At 47.7% G+C, this 21,612-nt stretch overlaps 2 protein-coding genes across 5 annotated transcripts; one reads left to right on the top strand and one right to left on the bottom strand.

Annotated features, from left to right (window-relative positions):
* Window positions 1-6,343: 6,343 nt before the first annotated feature.
* ISG20L2 (interferon stimulated exonuclease gene 20 like 2) lies at window positions 6,344-14,783 on the bottom strand. 2 transcript variants are annotated; one of them, XM_080649446.1, is made up of 4 exons: window positions 14,473-14,783; window positions 13,043-13,891; window positions 10,224-10,424; window positions 6,344-9,379 (listed from the first exon to the last, which is right to left on the bottom strand). In XM_080649446.1, exons 2-4 carry the CDS (start codon window positions 13,775-13,777, stop codon window positions 9,266-9,268), a joined length of 1,050 nt encoding a protein of 349 aa, XP_080505572.1. In that variant the 5' UTR covers window positions 13,778-13,891; window positions 14,473-14,783; the 3' UTR covers window positions 6,344-9,265. The 2 variants fall into 2 exon arrangements, with proteins under 2 accessions (XP_080505572.1, XP_080505573.1); XM_080649447.1 differs by having other exon boundaries at window positions 14,418-14,499.
* On the top strand, window positions 14,517-21,336 carry METTL25B (methyltransferase like 25B). Of its 3 annotated transcripts, XM_080649444.1 has the most exons (9): window positions 14,517-14,690; window positions 15,057-15,201; window positions 17,331-17,455; window positions 17,612-17,804; window positions 18,292-18,354; window positions 18,647-18,790; window positions 19,257-19,741; window positions 20,409-20,593; window positions 20,986-21,336. In XM_080649444.1, exons 2-9 carry the CDS (start codon window positions 15,091-15,093, stop codon window positions 21,114-21,116), a joined length of 1,437 nt encoding a protein of 478 aa, XP_080505570.1. In that variant the 5' UTR covers window positions 14,517-14,690; window positions 15,057-15,090; the 3' UTR covers window positions 21,117-21,336. The 3 variants fall into 3 exon arrangements, 2 of the variants coding, with proteins under 2 accessions (XP_080505570.1, XP_080505571.1); XR_013959513.1 differs by lacking the exon at window positions 14,517-14,690 and having other exon boundaries at window positions 14,861-15,201; window positions 20,479-20,593; XM_080649445.1 differs by lacking the exons at window positions 14,517-14,690; window positions 17,612-17,804 and having other exon boundaries at window positions 14,838-15,201; window positions 17,331-17,450.
* The last annotated feature ends 276 nt before the right edge of the window (window positions 21,337-21,612 follow it).

Raw genomic sequence — 21,612 nt, 5'->3', positions numbered from 1 at the left:
CTCCACCTCCTCTCCTTCAGGAAAGCTTCCCAGATGTCACCACTCTGTCAGCCCAGCCTCAGGTCTCAAGCTGCCGGGCTGGATTATCTGCCTCTGCCTCCCTGTGGGTCCTGGGTGTGGGCTCCAGCTCCCAGAGCAAGGGCATCTGCCTTCTTCCTCCTTGGGTTATGGTTTGGATCCCTCTCATGGAATCTTTCCAAAGAGGCCACCAAACAGGATTCCACGGGGTGGTAGGAAATGAAGGGCCTGGCCATTGGGGACGTTGCCTCTGGCTGAGGGATGCCAGACAAGTTGGGTTCCTGGCGCTGCTGTGCACTGAGACTGAGGGGTCAGGTCACAGGCGCAGGGCCCAACCCTCAATACCCAGGCCTGGGAGAGGAGAGGCGTGGCTGAGCTTTCCTTGTGCCGCTTAGGTCTGATTCTAAAGCTTTGCTCTTAAACATTTCAGAATGGAATTTGGTTGAGCCCGGAAGAGAATTAAGGTATGCTTGCTTTTCCACGCCACATTCTTAAAAACACCTTCTCTCTCCGCACACCCTGCCTCTCAAAATCCTATGTGTTATATATATTCTTTCAAAGAAAGCATAGTTGATGGTGTCCCTAAAGAAGGCCAGAAGCCGTACATATTAAAGAAAGAAACAAGACCAGTAAGTCAGCACAATTAAGTGATGGGAGGGCAGAGAAGACACCAGAACAAAGGTCTATGTAGGAATTCACAAAGGCCAGGGACTGGTGCACAGGGGGCTGGGGAGTGAGACCTGGCTTACCTTGACCCCTCCCCTCTGCAGTGCCACTACATGTCACTTATCTATTCAGTTACTGCCTTGATAACCAAAGAGCATGCAACCCAGTAAATCTCCATCCCCAAGCACACGTGGGTCCCCACTTCTTTTTTTTTTAAAATATATTTTATTGATATTTTACAGAGAGGAAGGGAGAGGGATAGAGAGCTAGAAACATCGATGAGAGAGAAACATCGATCAGCTGCCTCCTGCACACCTCCTACTGGGGATGTGCCCGCAACCAAGGTACATGCCCTTGACCGGAATCGAACCCGGGACCCTTCAGTCCGCAGGCCGACGCTCTATCCACTGAGCCAAACCGGTTTTGGCGGGTCCCCACTTCTGAGGCACACATGCACTCCCTGAGCACTCTGCGAAGCCAGTGTGTACAGGAACTTGGTTGGGAGTTGAAAGACCAAAGATATCGACTCTGATTTAAACATTGGCTCAGGATCAACCACATCAAAGGTCATCTGCATGTGTAAAATTAACCTGCAACCAATTAGGCCACTTACTACCTCTGCTAAGTTCCAGTCTGGTATCCAGCTGCTGGCTGGATATCTCCCTTTGGCTATCTTTAGGCAGCTTAAAGTCAACCCAATCAATACCCAATTCATCTTCAAAAACCTGCTCTTCTGACTGCCATATTCTCTATTGTGGTGAATGGCATCATGGTTGTCTGTTCACTATAATTCAAAGATATCAAGTCTACCTTTAGTCCTCTTGCCCTAATCTCCAAGTCCTGTTGATTCTACCTCCTCAGTGATGCTCATATGCATCTTCCCACTTCATTGATTCAGGCTTCTGTCATTGCTCATCCAAATTACTCAGACAAGAACTCATTTCCTGGCCCTTCTTCAATCCAGTTTCCATTTGGCTGCTGCCAGCGTCATCTTCCTAATACACAGATTTGATCGTATTACTCCCCTGCTTCAAATCTCTCAGTGAATGTGAGCAGGACCTGGTTTCTTCTCACGTTGCTGTAAGCAACTTGGGGGCAAAGATAATGCTATTTCTCTTAATGCCTAGCAAAATGCCTGGCACATAGCAGGTGCTTCATAAAAATTTGAGTGGAAGGATTCCAAGTCTCACCAGATGCCACCTGGATGTGTTAATAGCAGAGTAGGGCGTGGTTAATAGCAGAGGCTACAGACTGGCAAACTTGACAGGTCTGAGTGCCAGCACCACCAACCTCCAGCTCTTTGGCCTGGGGAAGATTTCTTACCTTTTGTCATCCTTGGTTTACTCAGCTGTTAAATTAGAATACCACCCCCTCTCTTACAGAGAATGGGAAAATGAACGTAAAGGGGTTAGCATTGTGCCTGGCACAGAGAAGCACTCAATAAAGAGTTGCCCATCATCAGTTAAACATAAAGGGTTAGAAAAGAATCCAGCCCCAACCAGTGTGGCTCAGTGGATAGAGCGTCGGCCTACGGACTCAAGGGTCCCAGGTTCGATTCCGGTCAAGGGCATGTACTTGGTTGCGGGCACATCCCCAGTAGGGGGCGTGCAGGAGGCAGCTGATCGATGTTTCTCTCTCATCGATGTTTCTAACTCTCTCTCCCTCTCTGTAAAAAATCAATAAAATATATTTAAACAAATATATTAAAAAAAAAGAATCCAGGCCCTAGCTGGTTTGGCTCAGTGGATAGAGCATCGGCCTGTGGACTGAAGGGTCCTGGGTTCGATTCCAGTCAAGGGCACATGCCAGGGTAGCTGGCTCCATCCTCAGTGGGGGGCATGCAGGAGGCAGACGATCAATGATTCTCTCTCATCATTGATGTTTCTCTCTCCCTCTCCTCTTCCCTTCCTCTCTGAAATCAATTTAAAATACAGATTAAAGAAAAAAAAAAAAAGGAACCCAGGATTTTGAAGCTAGAACCAGTAGGCTCCAAGAAGCAAAGTGACAATGTCACAAATTTAGCACGGGGTAAAATCAAACTTAAAGCCCAAGCCGAAACCGGTTTGGCTCAGTGGATAGAGCGTCGGCCTGTGGACTGAAGGGTCCCGGGTTTGATTCCGGTCAAGGGCATGTATCTTGGTTGCAGGCACATCCCCAGTGGGGAGTGTGCAGGAGGCAGCTGGTTGATGTTTCTCTCTCATCGATGTTTCTAGCTCTCTATCCCTATCCCTTCCTCTCTGTAAAATATCAATAAAATATATTAAAAAACAAAACAAAACAAAAAAACCCAATGTCAAGCAAGGTAACGTTGTTACTCTATACCAGTGGTTGACAAACTCATTAGTCAACAGAGCCAAATATCAACAGTACAACGATTGAAATTTGAGAGCCGAAAACCGACTTCTGCCCATGGGCCACGAAGTTTCAATCACAATGTACGTGCGCGCCCACACGTGGTATTTTGTGGAAGAGCCACACTCAAGGGGCCAAAGAGCCACATGTGGCTTTCGAACCGCAGTTTGCCGACCACTGCTCTATACAGCTGTGGATGAAAAAGGGGCCATATACTAAACCTGACAAGCTCAGGGGAGGCCTGCAAGGGGGGGCTTATAAACTTAAGAGACCAAAAGTAACCACACAGGGTAGTCTGAACATAAAAATTCCTAACCAAAAGCTAGTATGGCGGTAGTCACGTCCTAGGACTGTAGCTTCCTTGACAAAGGTCAATCTTTTTATTATTATTTTTAAATTGATTTTTAGAGAGAAACATCAATGTGAGAGTGAAATATCAATTGGCTGCCTCTTGCATGCCTTGACTGGGGATGGAGCCAGCAAAAGCTCGACATGTGCCCTGACCTGAAATCGAACTACGGTGCATGGGTCAACACCCAACTGAGCCACACCAGCCAAGGCGACAAGGTCAGTTTAAATGAGCCTGTCTGTTGTCTTTTTGCATCTAAGATAACATACCCTTGGAATGTCAATCTCCTTTTCCAGACCTCAGGGATACCTGCCTCATCAGAGCATCCTACAGAATCCCTCACTGTTACCTTGTTCCCCTGCGTACCATGTCCATGTGCTGTAAATGTCAACTATCTTATACCCACCAATGTAAAAGAAGTTTTACTTTTTATACTATCTCAGAGATCCCCTCCCCTTTGCTTTCTCCTGTCTCCCTAATCTATAATGAATTTCATGTAACCCCCCAGCCCTTATGTCTCCTCCTTTGATTCTAATGTATAAAATAAGCTGTAAAACTGCCATTCTTAGGAGCATTTTCTCAATTTATTGAGATTTTGCTTCCTGGAATTTGTTGTCCATTTGGCTCAAATAAACTCCTAGTCTCGACAGGTTTGTATGTTTTTTTATGACGACACAGCTGTTTGGAGGACTTACTCTACAGTATAGGTAAGTGAAAGTGCTTTGTGGAGAAACCAAGATGGCGGCATAAGGTATACACCTGTATTTGCTGCCTCTCACAACCACACCAAAGCTACAACTAAAAGACAAAACGTTTATCACCCAGAACCACGGGAAAGCTGGCTGAGTAGAAGTTCTACAACTAGAAGGAAAGAGAAAAGAGCATTGAGATGTGCACAAGCGCGGAAAAGCTGAGGTACGCAGGCGCACGAATCGGGCTGGCAGTTGGCGACTGGGTGTGCTGTTTCTTTCAACCCGAAGGGAGACACAGCTCCCCATTACTCTGAACTCCAGTTTCTGGCGAGACTCTGGGGACCCAGACCCCTACGGGGAGAAGCTGGACTGTCTGCCATCAGGTCGGAAAGTGAGGGTGGCTTTCTTGCAGAGCTGCGCGCAGGAATCATTGTTTACTGCACTGGGGCGCAGGACGCGGGGACTTGGAAACGTGAAGACGCAGAGATGGCTGACTGGCAGCCATGGATGTCTACCACGCCCTAGTGACTCCCTGAGACCCTGCTCCGTCCAATTTACAAACCCACCCAAACTGAGTGCAGCGGCTTTTGCATATAAATGGCCTGTCCTTTTGCAGCTTAACCTAACAAACTGCAGCTCTGGTCAGACTTCGCTGTAGCTCCTGCTGGGTGGCCTCAGACAGTAGCTGACCTGCATGCCACTGGAGATCCAGAAGCCAGTGTACCTAGTGGTCAGTGTGAGACGACACCAGATTTCAACTTCTCACATCCATAAGTGACACATTCAAGAGGCAGACTCAGTGAGCACCAAAGCCCCACTGAAACAAGTCATGCCCCATAAGAGTGTCTCCAGCACAGCAGTTCTTCCATTATAGACACAGCGGGTCCTCACAGCCAATTGGCCTGGAGGTAAATTCCTCCCAGTATACCAACAGCAATCAAGGCTTAACTACAAAACTGTGCACTTAGCCTACAAAGGGGTGCACCAAGAGTATCCACCTCAGGTGATTGGGGAGGCTGAACCACTGGGCCCTATAGGTCACCCACCACACAAAGCCACTCCATCAATACAGGGAAGCAGCCAGAATGCGGAGACAAAGAAACATGTCACGAATGAAAGAAATGGAGGAAAGCAAACTACTGGACATAAAGTTCAAAACCACATTTATAACGTTACTCAAGAATCTGCTAAAAACCTCTGAGGAACTTAGTGAGACCTTTAAAGATCTTAATGAGAATGCCAAAAGAATGGAAAAGGACCAGTCAGAAATTAAGCATACACTGTCTGAAATAAAGAATATACAGAAATTCAACAGTAGATCAAAGGACCCCAAGAATCAAACCAAAGATCTGAAACATGAGGAAACAAAAAACACCCAACCAGAAAAACAAAAAGAAAAAAGAATCCAAAAATTTGAAGATAGTGTAAGGAGCCTCTGGGACAACTTTAAGTGTACCAACATCCGAATTATTGGAGTGCCAGAAGAAGAGAGAGAGCAAAATATTGAAAACCTATGAGAAGAAATAATGACAGAAAACTTTCCCTATCTGGTGAAAGAAATAGACTTACAAGTCCAGGAAGCACAGAGAACCCCAAACAAGAGGAATCCAAAGAAGACCACACCAAGACACATCATAATTAAAATGCCAAGGGCAAAAGACAGAGAATCTTGAAAGCAGCAAGAGAAAAACAATTAGTTACCTACCCATATGACTGTCAGCTGACTTCTCAACAGAAACTGCAGGCCAGAAGGGAGTGGCAAGAAATATTCAAAGTGATGAACAGCAAGAACCTACAACCAAGATTACTCTACCCAGCAAAACTATCATTTAGAATTGAAGGTCAGATAAAGAGCTTCACAGACAAGAAAAAGCTAAAGGAGTTCAGCACCACCAAACCAGGATCATATGAAATGCTGAAGGGTATTCTTTAAGAAGAGGAAGAAGAAGAAAAAGGTAAAGATAAAAATTATGAACAACAAAATGATAACAAATATATATCTATCAACAAGTTAATCTAAAAATCAAGTGAATAAAAAAATCTGATGAACAGAATAAACTGATGAATATAATAGAATCAGGGGCCTAGAAAGGGAGTGGACTGACAATTCTCAGGGGAAAAGGGGTGTGAGGGGTGCAGGAAGAGATTAGACAAAAATCTTACACCTATGGATGAAGACAGTGGCAGGGGGTAAGGGCATGGGGTGGGGTGGGGAATCAGGTGGAGGGGAGCTATGGGGGAAAAAAAGAGGAACATATGTAATAATCTGAACAATAAAGATTTATTTTAAAAAGAAGTGCTTTGTGAATAAGACAGACTGTAGATATAGGGTATTCATAGATGTACCTGGCATTATTGCATACATGGATATTCTTCTCTAAACTTGGACTTGGGCTAATATGCCTTGGGGCAAGTTCATAATTACAATACTGTTGATCTTTCCTATTGTCAGCTGTAATCATCTGTTAAACTAGGAATTAAATGATTCCTCCTTGGAGCCTTCACTAGATCTCTGGTTCTTTAAGGTGGAGAGAGAAACAGTGCTATCATCTGAAATTTTTTTAAAAATTGATTTTAGAGAGGAAGAAACTTCGACCTGCCATTCCACCTACCCATGCATTCATTGGTTGATTCCTGTATGTGCCCTAACCCGGGAACCTGCAACCTTGGTGTATTAGGACAGTGCTCTAATTGAGCTAACCAGCCAGGGCCCCCTTCCTATTTTGAGAACCACTTGGTTACATGAAGTTTTAGACTATTAAGTTTATGTTTGGCATATACAGTTCTCAATCTTTGCCCTTTCCCATGCTCACCTGCAGTAGGGGACCTCTTAGCATTAGAAAACATCACTATGCCATGAAGAGAATATTAGAAGAGCTTGTGTTTATCATGCATGTGGTCCACTCTGCCAAATAGGACTTTGTTGACAGAGATTCAGGCAGCAATCTGCAATGGGGCTCTTCTATTACCAGTTGAAGCCAGGATCCTGGGGACAGAGAGGTGGAGAAGAGGACTGAACGACAGGACATCCCCAGGCACTCTGCAGGGCAAGTTGGGCTCTGACCAGAAAGTGAGAGAAAAGTGAGGAAATGGTTATAAGGTTCTTTAGTCCTCCCAGGTTCTTCCTAGGGAACAAAGTAAGACTGAGTTCTTTCCAACCTTAGACTGACACCAGGGACCCTTCAGAACATGGGGGTGAGGGGATGAAGCATAAAAGCCAGTTGCTACTTTACCAAGATACACACAAAGGCAGGTTTGTTTCAGCCAACAGGTACTCTAAAAACTGAACTCAAATGAGAATTTCCTAGTTTACGGATCACAATATAATGTATATGTAAGCACAATGTAATGTGCTTTCATGTGTATTCCCAGTTTGGGGCGTGGCTTTCCTAGGTATAGGACACTTGGCACCTCTTTATAAGGTGTCATGGACATTTCATGTTGGGCTCAGCAGGAACCAACTTGCTCAGAACTCAACAGCTGCCTGTGCAAGCAGATCCTGCAGCACAGGGCGTGACAAGACCATGTTGAGTCTGGTGTGGCCGCAGAAAATTCCTTGCTACAAGCAGCCATGACCATGACTCTGCCCCCTGGAGCCAAATCAGCCACTCAGGAGGGCACAAGTCCTGGTATATATATGGAGTCTGCATTTCCTCAAGACAGTGATCCCAGACACAAGGTTAGACCTGTGACTCACATTCCCAAAATGAGGGTGTGCAACTACCAAGGCAGAGCTAGCAGGAGCAGCCAGGCTGGCATCACCAAGCACCCTTCCTCTCTTGCCCCATCACTCCCATGTGCCCATTCTCCAAGCCACTTTCCTGGTCACATGCACTCCATGTAAAGATACTCTAATGGCGTGGGGTGTGATTTGAGGTGTAGTCCTTGACATGTGGTAAGGGTGAGGGCAAGGCGCCAGAGCACACGGGCTACACAAAAGGCTTGGCCAATGCTTCCCCATGATTTCCAGCAAACAAAGGCCTAGTTAGTGCCACCCAGAGACTCTGGAACCCCCTTACAGAATTATAGCCCTACAAGACCCGTGACAAACAAAAGTTTAATGTAAAGTTAATAAGAAAACACCACACCCTGGCTGGGTGGCTCAGTGGGTTAGAGTGTTGTCCCGTACAACAAAAGATGGCAGGTTCGATTCCCAGTCAGGGCACAGTTCCAGGTTGTGGGTTCAATCTTTGGTTAAGGTTCATACAAAAGGCAACCGATCGATGTTTCTCTCTCACTTTGATGTTTTTCTCTCTCTCCCTTCCTCTCTAAAAAAACAAACAAAACACCACATAATTGTTTTTCCATTATTAAAATTTATCAAGAAAAATATTTATCATGGGAATAATCTGAGTTTTTAGAAGCTTGGTTTAGCAAAGTAAAAGACTAAAAACTTCTGGGAGGACAGGGTAAGGGGAGAAATGGGAGATATCTGTAATACTATCAACAATAAAAAATTTATTTAAAAATAAAAAATAAAATTTTTACCCTTGACAGGAAAAAAAAAAGACTAAGACCATTTAAACATTTTAAATCTTTTAACCTACCAAGTGGGATCTAAGTTAAATAAATCCTCTCATGCTTTAGGAAAGAGACAGCTTTCCTAAATCATAAAAGTTGACTTCCAAGTCACACTCTTACCTCTACTGCCTTGTACTCCTACGAACTAAACCTCACCAGGGATGGCTTCTCTGGAAGTCAGGGTGGGATAAACAGGCAATGTCCTGACACAAACTAGATGTAGACTCTGATATGTAATGTGATCATATAATTTATCATCCAACGAGGATACTTCTGAGAGTGAAAGGGGTTGCTATTAACCACTTGAGAACAAAAGGCATACAACGGCCACCCTCGGATAAGGCAGTTTGGGAGACTAAATTTCCCAGTATGCGCTGCCCTTGAAAGTAAAAAAGCTTGACTAGAACAAAGCACTCTGGGACCTGTGGTTAGCACCATTTAAGAGGTAAACAGTATCGGGCTGGGTGCTGCCATGGAAACTTCCTCCTTCCATGGGATACTTAACCAGACACAGAACACAACACCTGAGGTGAGATTTCAATGGATATTAAGTCTGGGGTAGAGCCTCTCTCCCCACAACTTTAGCTTCCAAAGGTGCGGAGCAGGTAGAGCCGTCCATTGGTTCACTGCCCTGTTTCTCCTTTCACCACCGGTGTCCCCACTGCTGCTAATCTTTAGGGGAATTCTGGGCCAGGTACTGTTCCCACTCAACTTCAACCAACTTGTACAGCTCCATGGTGGCCTGAGCGTCTTCCACAGAGGAATGCCCACTTTTTCCAGCCTGAATGAGGGAGGAAGAGGAAAGCATTGAGCTATAAGAAAGTGTTGTTTTATATGCATAACCCATGGACACAGACAATGGGGTGGTGAAGGCTTGGGGGGGGGGCAGAGGGGTTGGAGAGGGCAATGGGGGGAAAGGGGTCATATGTAATACTTTCAACAATAAAGATTAAAAAAAAGTGTTTTTTCCCCCTTCCCTACCAGCGCCTCTTAACCCCTTATATAAACAGTTGTTTCCGCAGAGTTAGTGGGCTGCAAAGGTAGAACTATGGTAGGGCACTACTCCTTATTTAATTTCAAGGGTTCAACTCCTAGGAAGTCTTTGCTATTATCTGCCTCAATCATTTCTGTGGCAACATGTGAATGCCATATTCTTCTACATTCTGTCGAGACAAGACATCTAGATCACAGCCAGGCCTCCTAAGTCTTCCATTTTCCCCAGTTCCTTAACTCTCTCTGACACGTGCCTACACCCTCTTAGCAGGCAGGTCACCCCTTTCTTGAATGCCAAATATGTGAAATACCTGAGAGGTCCTTGCATCCACTGAGGTCTTTGGACCACCACCACTACCTGCTTTCCTGGTTTCTTAGGGTTTTACACCCACTTAAGGCTTTTTTTTTCCCTTTCCCAAGAACAATTTGGAACACTGGTAGTGAACAGGAATTATTATCCTTATGTACACATGGAGAGATCAATGGGCCTCTCAGCCCAAAGCTCTTCCTGTAAGAACAGCCTGCCTCGATTTCTCTACAAAGGAAATCTAGGCTCAGAGCCTGGAGAGGCAGTAAGAAATGGCCCCCCAGTGTGCAAGCAAGGGGCCTGGCAGCATTTGGGGAGATGTTACCTGGATGTCCCGGTTCAGCAGCTTCTTTGTGAGATGCTTCAGAGACATGGTAGCATTCTCTGGGCAGTCAGCCTTCCGGTTGAGAGGAGGGATATGGGAGGTGTCGCGGGTAAGAGACTTGGGGTGGAAGTACTGAAGGGCTTTGAAGTCATTGTGGATAGCATGTCCCACTACAATCTTCCCTGTGAGTATTTTCAAGATCTGAAATCGGCGTGGAAGAGGTGGTAAGTAGGACTCAGGTGGAGCCCTGCATCCTAAAAGTCCATCGTGGTCCTAGGTCCTTTCAGATTCTTTCCATTAAGTGCCCACCTCCTTCCTCCTTGAAATGCCTTCTCCCACAAGTTTCCTTTCACTTAAAATCTACCTTCTCCCCACAAAGTGAAAGTAGGTATTTGTGTGTGTGTGTATGTATTATTTTTATTTTTCAATTACAGTTTATTTTCAATACTATTTTGTATTGGTTTCAGGTGTACAGCATTAGACAATCATATACTTTACAAGGTGTTCTGCCTGATATTTCCAGTATCCATCTGGCATCATACATAGTTATCACAATATCATTAACTACATTCCCTATGCTGTACTTTATATCCTCATGACTAGTTTATAACTACCAATTTGTGTTTCTTAATCCCTTCACCTCTTTCACCCAGTCCCCAAACCCCCCTTCCCTGAAAGTAGATATTTTTCAGTGTAACCCTTTTTGGACTTACATCGTCAGCGGCTCCTTACCTTCTCAGCAATTTCCACTCCAATGACAGATTAACTTGCTACAGTCTTAAATCACACTCACATTCAAGATGTTTATGTAACTATATAGTTCAGTGCTGGCTTGCTACTTGAAGTTCTTTAAACATTATCATTATGCTGATCTTAGGCAGAGGCTGGGACAAAGGGAGTCAAAGATGGGCTCCAGGGAGGTGACAGAAGCCCCAAATTACAGATATATATATAAATATATATATAAATATATAAATATATATATATATACATATATATATATATATATATATATAGAGAGAGAGAGAGAGAGAGAGAGGGAGAGAGGGGGGGGAGAGTTTGTTTTTGCAGGGAGAGACTATGGCTTTCATCATGTTCTCAAAAGGTCTACAAACCATAAAAGATTAAGAATCACTTTTCGCCCTGGTCAGTGTGGCTCAGATGGTTCAGCGTCATTCCGTGCACAGAAAGGTCGCTGGTTCAATTCCAGGTCAGGGCACCTGCCCAGGTTGCGGGTTTGGTCCCCAGTTGGGGTGCATATGAGAGCAACAGATCGATGTTTCTCTCTCCCTCCCTCTCTCTCTCTAAAATTAATAAAAACATATATTTTTTTAAAAAGAATCACTTAACAGACTAAGGCTATAGAGGGAAGTGGGTGACCCATGCCTGTGCTGTTTTGTTTTGAATGTGTGTTTTTTTTGAGAGAGAGGAAGGGAGAGGGATAGAGACATAAAAACATCGATGAGAGAGAAACATCAATCGGCTACCTCCAGCACGCTCCCAACTGAGGACCGGGCTGCAATCTAGGCATGTGCCCATTGAACTAGGGACCTCTTGGTTCATGGGTCGATGCTCAACCACTGAGCCATAGCAGCCAGGCCATGCTTGTGCTGTTTTAACAGAAAGTCAGTTTCACTGCTGTATAGCTCCTCCTGCTCATAACCAAAGGGTATTTACCAGCTGTTCAGAAAACTTATCTACACCAGACTTGCAACCAAATAGCTTCCCATGACTCTAGGATCCTAAAGTATGACATACTACCAGTGAGGACAACCAAAAACTATGCCATGAGCTCTGAAGGCCATTCCAAAATGGAGTTCCAAATAGGTTGTGAGCAAGAGCAATAGTCCTAGAAAAATCAGTGCATGGCTTTCCAACAGGACCTCTTGAGAGGGGCCAGACTCGTCTGGATAGACCTTAGTCTCATACCCAGCTTGGGCACTGGGGAAGTGATTTATGATGAAAACCAGGTGTAGTGTAATCAACTAAGTATTTAGTTGCTCTTGATTTCACCTCCAGTTTATTGTCCACTAACACCTTTACTTCGCATTAACTTCAACACATAGCCCTAGTTAAAGCTGAGTGGATTTGCTCAGACCCACCCCACCTTTTGCCTCTCCCAAGCCTTTGTTCAGCTGTGCCCCTAACAAAGAGAACGTTCTTCAACTCTTCAAGTTTGTTCTGAAGACTAGACGCTCTCCCCTCCTGGGAGCTCACCCACACCTTTCCTCTCCTCCTCTTCTTCCCCCCCAGGCATATTTTCTTTACCCTTCTCTTTCCTAAGCTCCAAGGCCCCCCCCCCCGCTTTTTTTTGCCTCTGAACTTGTTTTCTGAGCCCATTTCTTCTAACACTCACTTCACCTCTATGAATTCCTAATTAAACTTTCCCTTATGGTTTGAAAAAAAATCTTCACTGTTTCACCTCTGATAAGCTTCCTCCAATGGACTGTTTTGGCATATAAGCAATCACTGGAACAGAGAAGGGTGTCTAGAGAAGGCAAAGAATGTGAAGCTGAAATTACAAAGAGGTGGACCAAGGGCGCCCTCTGCAGGCCTCCTCTGGTTCATCTTCCTTTCCTGTTCATTTGTTGTGCACAGGGCTACAATGAGCAGGTTTGCTCAATGGGTGAAATTAAAAATCTGACACATCAACCCTGTGTCTTTTATCCCCTTCACTGCAGGCTACCTGTTCCAGTTATACAAATAATCGCCAGCTCCTTCTGAAAACATTCTGCCTTCTCCCACCACCAACACGGTCCACACTTACCTGGACCTCTCCCCACCCACTGGTGGCTATCATTGTGCCCCATGACTCTCACCTGGCCCCGAGCGATCTTGAAGGGTGTAGCATTCACCATGTGGTGCTTGCGGATACCACTCCACCGGGTGCGGTAGTCCACAATATGACAGGGGGGAAGGATGTACTCATCATAGAGCACGTCTCCGTTGTAGCTGACAATGCTACATCGAGCCAAGGAACTCACATGCCCCTTGGGTCCTGTGCCCACCATCTCACAGTCAATTGCCACCATCTTCCTTGGTGTCTTCTGGGATGCTCCGGAGCATTTGTTCTCTGAATGAGCCAGGGTGGAGTTATGTGGTGGATTCTTTTGGATAGGGTTCTTTTGGGGATGCTTCTTCTGAGGGCGGGTTGGGGGGCTCTTAATCTCTGGAAGGGAACTCTGGAACTCCTCCAGCAAATCTGCTTTAGCCACAACAGAACCAGTCTTCTGTGAAGGGGCAGGGGTCAGCCAAGGCACAGAAGCTTTCTTGTCCAGGGACCGCTCTGACCCACGGCTCGAGTCTGCAGTCTTCTTCTTTTTTGGAAGGGGGGAATTTTTCCAGGTGCCATCCACCTGAGGAGTTACCCCTTTCTTTGCAGGTTCTGAGTGCAACTTAGGCACATTGTTAGAGGGCTGTTTTTTCTTATTTAGAAGGCCTCTCCTTTCTAAGAACCGCCGCTTCTTGACAAATTTTTGGTGCTTAGCATTCCCTTCTAAAGTCTTTTTTGGGGGAGGTTCGCCAAAATCCAGATTGAGGAGTAAGGTAGACATGAGGATGGTGGATGGTAGGAGAGCAGTTGGGAAGAGTGGCTCACCAATGAAAGGATAGAGGACTCATCCTCTGCTGAATCCCATAGGCCAGCATCTGAAGGTCTGTAGTATACCCTGGGGAAGAAAGTGAACCTGATAACAGATCCCAAAGGCCTGGGAGAACAATAAGACCTACCTCCATAGAACTTAAGGTAGGAAATAAATCAGAGCAACCTCCCAGATAGAGGGGGAACAAATCTGTACTGTGAAATGACGGAAGGAGACAAGCCCATAATTCACCAGTCCTATGGCCTTAGGAAGGTTATATCCCCCTGTCTAGATCTGTCCCATTTGTAAACGGAGGGGGTTGGAGGGCCAACCAGCTTGATTCTCTTTCCGAGTCTGGAAAGCCAGAATAGGTGGGCTCTACATCGGCCCAGGGAGAACGTCTAAGTAGGCTCGAAACCAGTGATGAGTAGATGACATCTAGATTTGCCAGGCATCCCCAGTGCGGGTCCCACGAATAGGTACCCCTTTCCCCCGTTTCCGGGTGGAGGCCACCTCCACGTGCTTCTCACCCAAGTTCTTCTCCCGAGAAAGGACCGTTTACAACACATAGCAGCGGAGGGGGTGGTAGGGGGCCGAGGCCGGGGGCAGTTACCTCGGCGAGCATACTTTGGCGGTCAAGAAGCCCGTTCCTCACCATCACCACCTACCTCCCAGATGTGCCCACTAAGAACGGAAACGCTTGGAACCGGATACGGAAATCGGCGCTCGCCGACGAGCCCGGGGCCGGCAGGCGCGCGCGGGTTGGAACGTGCCAGAGGTCGTAGGACCGCTGCCCCTGGGAGCGAGGTCAGGGATTCCGGGTGCTAGAGCAGCTGCAGCGCGGCGTGGGCGGGGTACGCTCCCCGACCCCTCTAGCCCCGTGGAGGTACAACTCGAAGGTGTGGGGCGGCCGAGACAAACGGCAACTGCCGCGCGCTAGGGCCCCGAGCCCCACTTCCGGGATGGGCGGGAAGTGCACGGGATGGGCGGGACCTGAACGCCGCGACCCGCCTCTGTGGCGTCACAGTCGGGCACCCCACCCCACTTGTTTTTCGTGTTGACACCTTCGCGCTCTGGACGTCGCGACCTGTGATGTCAGGAGGACACCTCAGGTCTTAAACCTCCATCTGGAACCTGGGAAAGGCAGCGTCTCGGGCCAATGCAGAGCGCTTTCTTCTCGTCCCGCCTGCAGAGCTGAACCCAGCCCGGGTCCTGGATCCGCGTGGTGCTGACCCTGCTTCCCTCCTCACAGCGTTCTCGCTCCAGGCGCCACCGACTGGACCCCGATGCCAGGAGTTTCCGCCCGGGGCCTCTCTCTCGAGGAGAGGAGGCAGCTAGCTGTGAATCTCACCCGTGTCCTGTCTCTCTACCGTTCCATCCTGGACGCCTACATCATCGTGAGGCCACGGGGTTGGGGACGGGGTGCTCCTGGTTGTGTGCTTGGCTAGGTGCCCACGATAGGGAGAGAATCTGGAGAGTTAGCGTCTCATCTCTTTTCTTTCATGATTTTCAGTCTGTCTTTTCAAGAAGGGGTTAAAACTGGGGAGATTCTTCCTTTTTTTTTTTTTTTTAGATGATACAAACAATATTTCTAATATCTATGTTATTTTTCCAAAACCAAAGTAATAAAACGCATGCTGTAGCTTCGTTGAACTGTCCTAGGAACATGTGAGGTATTCCCAGAACACACAAGTTTATTCATCCACGCTTTGAATAAGTTCCTGGTTTTGTAATGTAATGGAAAATGTAAACTTTGGAATTAGGCAGGCTCCAACTAGAATCCTGCCTCCCCTACTGTTAACTTACATGGGTATGAAATAAAAATCCCTTCTAGCCCCGGTTGCTCAGCTGTAAAATGGAATCTTGTTTGAAGGGTCATTGTGAAGAATAAATGAGCTGATGTATTAGTGACACCAGCACCCACTGAATTGTTCAGCCCCTAAACCCAGAAGCCATCCTTGGTTCAGCTCTTTCCTTCACTGATCTATAGTCCCATCCTTCAACAATTCCTGTGGGCTATATGTGGGAGAACCACATCAATTGGTTGCCTCCTGAATGAGCCCTGACCAGGGCCTGGGCTAGGGAGGAGCCTGCAACCGAGGTATGTGCCCTTGACCAGAATCAAACCTGGGACCCTTTGGTCCCCAGGCTGGTGCTCTATCCACTAAGCCAGTGGTCGGCAAACTGCAGCTCTCGAGCCACATGTGGCTCGCAAGCTGCGGTTTGCTGCTCTGTTGACTAAAGAGTTTGCCGACCACTGCACTAAGTCAAACCTGCTACAGCTCCAGGGGCCTGATTTTTGCTCCACAAATATGGCAGACATCTGGGTCTTCGCTCTTACAGATCTTCCTGGAATGTTTGTCCTCAGCAGAAAGGCTATAGAGTAGAATGGTTAAAAGCAAGAATTCTAAAGTCAGGTTGATTTCAAATCTCAGCTCTGATACTAGCTTTTTTATTTGGGCAAGTTAATTGTATGTTAGTTTTCTTATCTGTAAAATGAGGGATAAAAATGGTACCTACCTCATCGGGTTCTTTTGGGGATTAAATGTGTTAATACACATGTATAAATTGTTTAGAACAGTGCCTAGCATATTACAAGTGTTTAGTAAGTGTTTGCTATTACATAATTTTTTTAAAAATATATTTTATTGATTTTTTACAGAGAGGAAGGGAGAGGGATAGAGAGTTAGAAACATCGATGAGAGAGAAACATCGATCAGCTGCCTCCTGCACACTCCCCACCGGGTATGTGCCCGCAACCAAGGTACATGCCCTTGACCGGAATCGAACCCGGGACCCTTGAGTCCGCAGGCTGACGCTCTATCCACTGAGCCAAACCGGTTATGGCGATTACATAATTTTTTTACATACCTGTTTCCTCTTCATCATTCAAGTGTCAGCTCAAGTGTCAACTCAGGTCTTCCCTCATTATTCTTAACTCAAGTAGTACTGTCTCAACATCTCCTACTATTTTGTTAGTGTTTTATTAGCCATGTGTCATGTGATGTTCTGAAAAACATTTCTTTTTCATGTGAATTGTGCAAGAGTAAGAATTTTGTCTGTCTGGTTCATTGTTGTGTCCTCAGAGCCTAGAATAGAACGTGGTGCATACCCAAAACTCCAGAATTTGTGTTCAACAAATGAATGAATAAAAATACATTCTGGCATATCAAGTGTCTGACATATATATGGGTAGGTTACTAAATGGTAACATATTAATGCTGCCTGTTAGTCACTGGGGTGTTATGGATGGGATTGTGAGAAGACACCATCCCTGCCCTTAGGTTCTTCATTCAGTTGAATGGAGAAAACAGACAAATAAGTGGGAAATTTCTAAAAGGAGAGGTGTGTTCGGAATGCAGTCTGGGCTCTGAGGAGGAGTGGGAGGCTGGAGCGGGCTTTAGAGAAGAGGTGACTCGGATGAGTGGTAGGTACCTGCTGGTTGCAGCCAGTGGCCTGTGTTGAGAGTGGGGAGGGAAGGGACGGGAAAGGTAGTAGCCTGTTGATTGCTTCTCCCCTTCTGCAGGAATTTTTTACAGACAACCTGTGGGGCACACTCCCTCGCTCATGGCAGGAAGCATTGGATGGACTGAACCCACCACAGCTGGCCACCCTGCTGCTGGGGATGCCTGGGGAAGGAGAAGAGGTCAGGTATGGGCAAGGGGGGCCCTGTGCTGGGGGACTTGGCACTGAACCCTGTAGCCAGTCATTGCTCAGAGGGTCTCCCAGGGGGTTCCTGGGTTGTAAACGGGTGTACCCAGGATACAATGGGACTATTCACTGGGGTTCGGGGCCGGGCTATCTCAGGTACAGGTCAGTGTGGCCACTCACCCTGCTGGCCCTGAAGTCCACAGCCTATGCCTTGGCCTTTACCCGGACACCTAAGTTTCAGACCCCCTCAGAGTTTTGGGAGAACCCCAGCCAGAGCTCCCGACTTAAGGCTCCATTCCGAAAACATGTCAGGCCCAAGAAGCAGCATGAGATCCGGCGGCTGGGAGAGGTGAGGCGATGCCTGGGGTATAGGTGGTGTCTGGGAGCCTGGGGACTGAAGCCAGTGCGTTAGAGAGATGTGGGCACCTAGTATGATCGGCCGGTCCCTTCCTTGGCAGGCATACGGAAATCCTAGCTTGATGCTGGTTTGGGGGATTTGTGGTTTTTTGTTTTGTTTTTCATCCTTTTGCTGGGTTGGTTGGTAGCCTTGTCTGAGTCACTGTCTCATCCCTGTGTTCACACCTTAATGTGTTCATGGCTTCACAGAGGGCTCTTCTTGCTCTTGGGGGAGGTTGAATCACTGACCTTAGAGGAGTGAGGAGAGTGGCCTGAGCCCAGAGTCAGCACCCCTGTTCTGGTTTCCCTATCTCATATCTCCCATGGCACCCTCTACCCCTCTTCCTCTGCCAGCTTCATCTTCTCCACCCTCGTTATGGCTGATGGTCCTGGGAATCAAGAACCAATGGCCAAGAGACCTTTGTTCCCTTCTCTTTCAGTTGGTGAAAAAGCTGAGTGACCTTACAGGCTGCACCCAGGTTGTGGATGTAGGCTCAGGCCAGGTGAGCCAGACATCCTAACATTCTTATTTTTGTTGGGGTGTGTGTGTGTGTGTGTGTGTGTGTGTGTGTGTGTGTGTGTAGGGTGTTTGGGTCGTGGGGATAGAACAGCTGGAAGGCAACAGGTGTCAGGCCTAGGCCCAGGGAGGCAGGTACCAAGGAGTGATAGAAGTAAACAGGGTAGAATTTAAGCCTTCTGGGAACCTGGGACCCAGGTGTCTAGGCCACTGAAAGAGGTGACAGCAGATAAGAGCACTGAACAGGGCTGTCTCTACCCTCCCTCTCATGACTCCAGGGCCATCTCTCCCGCTTCATGTCTCTGGGGCTAGGACTGAAGGTGAAGAGCATCGAAGGGGATCAGAGACTGGTGGAGAGAGCCCAGCACCTGGACCAGGAGCTCCTGCAGGCTCTGGAAAAAGAGGAGAAGAGGAACCCACAGGTAGGCCTGCCCTTACTGCAGCAGGACTGCAGCGGCGGGGTCTGCCTGGCTAGATTCCCTCTTTCAAGTTTCTCAGCTTGAGATGGTGTGGTCCCTATCTCCGCTCCCCCTCCCCCAGGTTTCCCCTTCGCCAAAGCCTCTTCACATCTTAGAGGCACTCTCTAGTTCCAAAGTGCTTTCCACACGGGTACGTCCATCTCACAACCACCTGTGAAGTGGCCGGTTGGGTATTAGACTCATTACAAATGAGGAAATTGGAACTCAGACATGAAAAATTTGCAGTTATAGTGACAGTTCCATCGTTTATCCCTTCTGGTTCAAGGTCTAGCTCTCTCCCATGCCCCATCTTCTTCTCCATCTTCTTCCTTAGGAGGGAACACAGAGGACAGACCCCTCCTGCAGCCTGAGGTGGCATGGGGACAGCAAACAGGCTTCCCAGCTGCCTTGTCCTTTTCTCCCCCCACAGATGGTGCAAATGCACTCTCACCGCTCCCCACACCATGTGGTTCAGTGGGTAGATCCCAGGACCCTGTGTGAGGAGGTTCTGCTTCCGTTGGAGACCTCACCTCGGAATGAGGCCCGCTTGCTGCTGACAGGGCTCCATGCTTGTGGGGACCTGAGTGTCGCCTTGCTGAGGCATTTCTCGTCCTGCCCTGAGGTGGCGGCCCTGGCCTCAGTGGGCTGCTGCTACATGAAGTTGAGTGACCCTGGCGGCTACCCACTGAGTCAGTGGGTGGCTGCGCTGCCTGGCTATGAACTGTCCTACAGACTGCGGGAGGGGGCCTGCCATGCCCTGGAGGACTATGCTGAAAGGCTACAGAAAGCAGGCCCTGGCCTCCGAACCCACTGCTACCGGGCAGCACTGGAGACGGTCATCCGGCATGTCCAGCCCAAGCTCCGTCGGCCAGGCGTGCAGGGGATCCCCAGGGTCCATGAGCTCAAGATTGAAGAGTGAGGCTGGAGGAGGTTGGGGGAATGGGTGTTGGGAGCCCACTGGAGGTCCGATTCCCCTCCCACCCTCGCTTGTTAGCAAGTCCTACAGTGAAGCGAAATGCTGCCAGGGGAGTGATTGAGTTCTCTGACTGGAGCAGCTTCTCAAAATTTCTTTAAAAGGGAGTTGTCATTCTTTTATCAGTAGACTATCAAGACTCTTAAATGTTAAGAATATGGCAAAATAATTGGACAGGTCTGGCTGAAAATACATTTTTGGATCAATTTGTTATTGGATAGACAACTCACAGCCAGAGAAACATTTAAAAGTGCAAATTAGGTCCTGCCTGGATGGTGTGGCTCAGTTGGTTGGAGGGTCGTCCTGTGCACCGGAATATGCCGAAGGGCTACAGAAAGCAGGCCCTGGTCCTATTCCCGGTCAGGGCACATGCGCAGGTTGCGGGTTTGATCCCCACCCAGTCGGGATGAGTACGGGAGGCAACCAATCAATGTATCTCTGTCACATCATGTTTCCCCTTCCTCCCTCTCTAAAATCAATTAACAACAAAAAGAAAAATACAAATTGGGGTAGCAAATCAAGCAAAGTTGGAATCAAATTAGGAGTGGACAGTTTGAGTGGGAGGTGGAGGTTCTAAAACCAACTGAGTGCTGTGTGGCTGACCCACAGATATGTCCAGCGGGGGCTGCAGCGGGTGGGGCTGGATCCCCAGCTGCCACTGAATCTGGCTGCTCTTCAGGCCCACCAGGCCCAGGAGAACCGCGTGGTAGCTTTCTTCAGCCTGGCCCTGTTGCTCGCCCCACTGGTGGAGACACTGATTCTACTGGACCGGCTGCTGTACCTTCAGGAGCAGGGTGAGGGTGGCCTACAGCAGGGCCTAGGGCTAGAGGGGCTGGATCTTGGGGATCCTCCTTCGGGTCCTACAGTTCATCACTGTGGTGATTCTTAGACCACCTGCTTCAGAGTCACCAGTGGGATGGAAGTGGGGTGGGGGACTTGTAAAGAGAGATTCCTACTGAATCAGCCTCTGGCGTGCATTCCTGAAGTGTAGTTTAAGTGAGTATCCCAGGACTGCCTTCTCCCCAGTCAGTACCTCAGGCACCGGTGTTCCTGGTAGAGAACCGGGTCTCCTTAGTATCCTGGAGCCTCCATGGGGGAAGGGCTATGCCTGCCTGCAGCCTGGGCAAGAAGTGGGGCTGAGTGGCCTTCATTTCTACCCTTCTTAGTAGTCCTGCCTTTCTCCCAGGTTTCCATTCTGAGCTCCTGCCCATCTTCAGCCCTGAACTCTCTCCCAGAAACCTGGTTTTGGTGGCTACCAAGAGGCCCCTGGGTCAGGCCTTCTCTGTTCTGGAGACTGAAGACGCTGATGCACTCTGAGGAAAGGCGCATCTTGTACCCCATCTGAAACCACCCAGGTGCCACAGTGGGTGGCAGAGTCTGCACTCCTCACCCAGAGAAGCAGCATCCTGCATCCTCCCCGGAATCATGGTGTCCCACAGACCTTCAGCTTCGTACTCTCTCTCCCTCCATGTGCTATGTAATATTTGTAATATTATGTATAAACTTATTTTTAACTTATTAAAAAATTTAAATCTTGCCCTGGCTAGTGTGCTTAGTGGTTAGAGTGTTGGTCCGCGCACCAAAGGGTTATGGGCTCGATTCCCGGTCAAGGGCATGTATCTGGGTTGCAGGTTCAATCCCCAGCCTCGGCGCTTGTGAGAAACAATCAATTGATGTGTCTCTCTCACATCAATGTGTCCCCCCACCCCACACTCTAAAATAATCAATGGAAAAAATATCCCTGGGTGAGGATTACTAAAAAAGAATTACAGCCGAAACCGGTTTGGCTCGGTGGATAGAGCGTCGGCCTGCG

This window comes from Plecotus auritus, assembly GCF_963455305.1.
Source record: "Plecotus auritus genome assembly, chromosome: 12".
Classification (NCBI taxonomy): Eukaryota; Metazoa; Chordata; class Mammalia; order Chiroptera; family Vespertilionidae; genus Plecotus; species Plecotus auritus.
The sequence above is the reverse complement of the archived record's forward strand: the minus strand, read 5'-3'. Positions and strand labels throughout refer to the sequence as shown.